We start from the raw sequence: 2,405 nt of genomic DNA on the forward strand, positions 1-2,405 counted from the left end.
AAAAAAAAAAAAAAATAATAATAATAATGACTTCTGATTTTGGCACAAGGTCAGCAAATTTTGAGGGGAGGTGGTTGGTCAATACTATCAACTCCAGGTGAGTGGTATTTTATTTCATCAAACCAAATAGATAAAAGACAAAGTTGACCTTGGTGGAATTCGAACTCAGAGTTGGAAGAAATACCCCCAAGGCATTTTCTGACATTTAACAATTCTGGCAGCTCACTAACAATAATCCTTTGTGGGAGAGGTGCAATCAATTACATTGATTCCAGTGCTCAACAGGTACTTCATCAATCCCAAAAGGATAAAAAGGTAAAGCTGACCTTGGCAGAATTTGAACTCTAAATATAAAGCAGGAATAAATGCTGCTAAGCATTTTGTCCAATGCATTAATAGTTTTGCTAGCTCACTGCCTTAATAACGATGATGATGATGATGATAATAATAATACAGTTCTGGTAAATAAAAATAATAATAATGATAAGCAGTGCTGGCAACATGAAAAGAGCACCCAGTTTACACTGTAAAGTGTTGGCATTAGGAAGGGCATCCAACCACAGAAACCATGCCAAAACAAACACTGGAACACAACACAGTCTTTATAACATCAGATCCTGTCAACTCGTCCAACACATGCCAGCACTGAACATAGATGTTAATTGATGATGATAATGATTTCCTTTAAATAACAACAAATAGTATTGGGAGGAAAGGTGCATCTCTGATCATGAGCAGGAATAGTGGGGGAGCATCATAGCTATGCGTTGAGAGGAATTCTTAGGGATTTGAATAATTCACCTCTAGAAACAGCAGTGTTTCATTCATCAGCCTTAAACAAACTTCATTCAGGGACCTTTTGAGTGGGATGAGCTACTCAACTGTAAGAAGATTTTCAGTGGGTCCCATCTGCAAGGTTATGCGCTGTTTATCTTGATATGAGTTCACTGTGTCGCACACATATGGTTATGATACATGTGCCTACTGTACCCTCATAAGATGGGTAGGTATATTGGGTTCTATATATTTGTAACCCAGCGCCACTTTGATGGCATGTATTTCTCTCTCACTCAATAATAATGGTTTCAAATTATGCCACAATACCAGCAGTTTCGGAGTAGGTAGTGAGTCAATCACACTGACTCCAGTACTCAACTCGTGCTTATTTTATCAACCCCGAAAGGATGACAGGTAAAGTTGATGGACAGAATTTGAACTCAGTATGTAAAGATGGACAAAATAATAAGCATTTTGCCTTGCTTACTAACATTTCTGCCAGCTTGCCATAATAATAATAATAAAAATCCTTTCTACTATAAGTACAAGGTGTGAAATTTGTGAGGAGGGAGTTGATTAGTGACCTCGGTGCTCAGCTGGTACTTAATTTATCGACTCTGAAAAGATGAAAGGCTATGTCGATCTTGGCAGAATTTGAACTCAGAACATACAGGATTTGAACCCAAAATATCAAAGAACATAACTAAATCCCATAAAGCATTTTGCCCTGTGCCCTGCTATTCGCTGTCAGGTGAATCAATACTAATAACACTTATTTTATTGATATCTAGAGGATGATGATGGGGAGGATTATAAAACAACAAAGTAATTCAGATGTGGAATTTGAACATAGGTGGTATATATACTTTAAAACATTTGGATTGGTATGTTTACCAATTATGCTAATCAAAAATAGTTATTTTAAAATTAATGAGAATATTCTGAAATGAAATAAAGATGAGAAATTTATTTACCTGCAGTAGCAACAACAGGTCCCTCTGTCGCTGGGATGAGACCTACATTAAAAAAAAAAACACGTGCAGAAATCATGCAAGAACCATGCATCATATTTACAGAAGGATTTGACATGCAATAATTTGAGGAGGTGAAGCACAGACTTGAAAATTTTTCTACTTTTTCATAAATTTTGAAATTCCAAAATGCTTCAAAATTTTATATATATGTTTCCTATTTTTGATAGCCACCACAAGAGCTAGTTCTTTTGGTTGGGTGGGGGCTTGTGTGCCTCATTGACCATGAGAAGAGCTATACCAGCAAAGTACAACCTGCTAGTAGGGCCTCCCACACCAGACAGGTCAAAGGATAGAGGACAGACTAATATGGACCAACTCTTCCCAGAGGAAAAAACAGGTTTGCTGTAGGGCCAATGGCCCTACGTAGAAAGAAAGCAAAGTTACTGTAGCATCAAAGACAATTCAAAATCAACAGGACCTGTGGGAGAGGAAAACAGGCCAGAGTCAAGAATAGTGAAAAAATATCAGCAATAGTTCATTCATGTTCTATAGGAAGCAAAGGGCTTAAGTATTTTTTAAATAAACTTATATTCATTCAAGTGTGTGTGTGTGTGTGTGTGTGTGTGTGTGTGTGTGTGTGTGTGTGTGTGTGTG

At 37.1% G+C, this 2,405-nt stretch overlaps 1 protein-coding gene across 1 annotated transcript in view; it reads right to left on the reverse strand.

The window, feature by feature from the left end:
• Positions 1-1,728: 1,728 nt before the first annotated feature.
• Positions 1,729-2,405, reverse strand: part of LOC106883640 (uncharacterized) — a 7,918-nt gene continuing 7,241 nt past the window's right edge. The window contains exon 3 of the mRNA XM_014934732.2: positions 1,729-1,793. Coding sequence (XP_014790218.2) covers positions 1,744-1,793 — 50 coding nt within the window. The 3' untranslated portion in view covers positions 1,729-1,743. The remainder of the gene's footprint in view (positions 1,794-2,405) is intronic.

This window comes from Octopus bimaculoides, unplaced genomic scaffold, assembly GCF_001194135.2.
Source record: "Octopus bimaculoides isolate UCB-OBI-ISO-001 unplaced genomic scaffold, ASM119413v2 Scaffold_339100, whole genome shotgun sequence".
NCBI classification, from domain to species: Eukaryota; Metazoa; Mollusca; class Cephalopoda; order Octopoda; family Octopodidae; genus Octopus; species Octopus bimaculoides.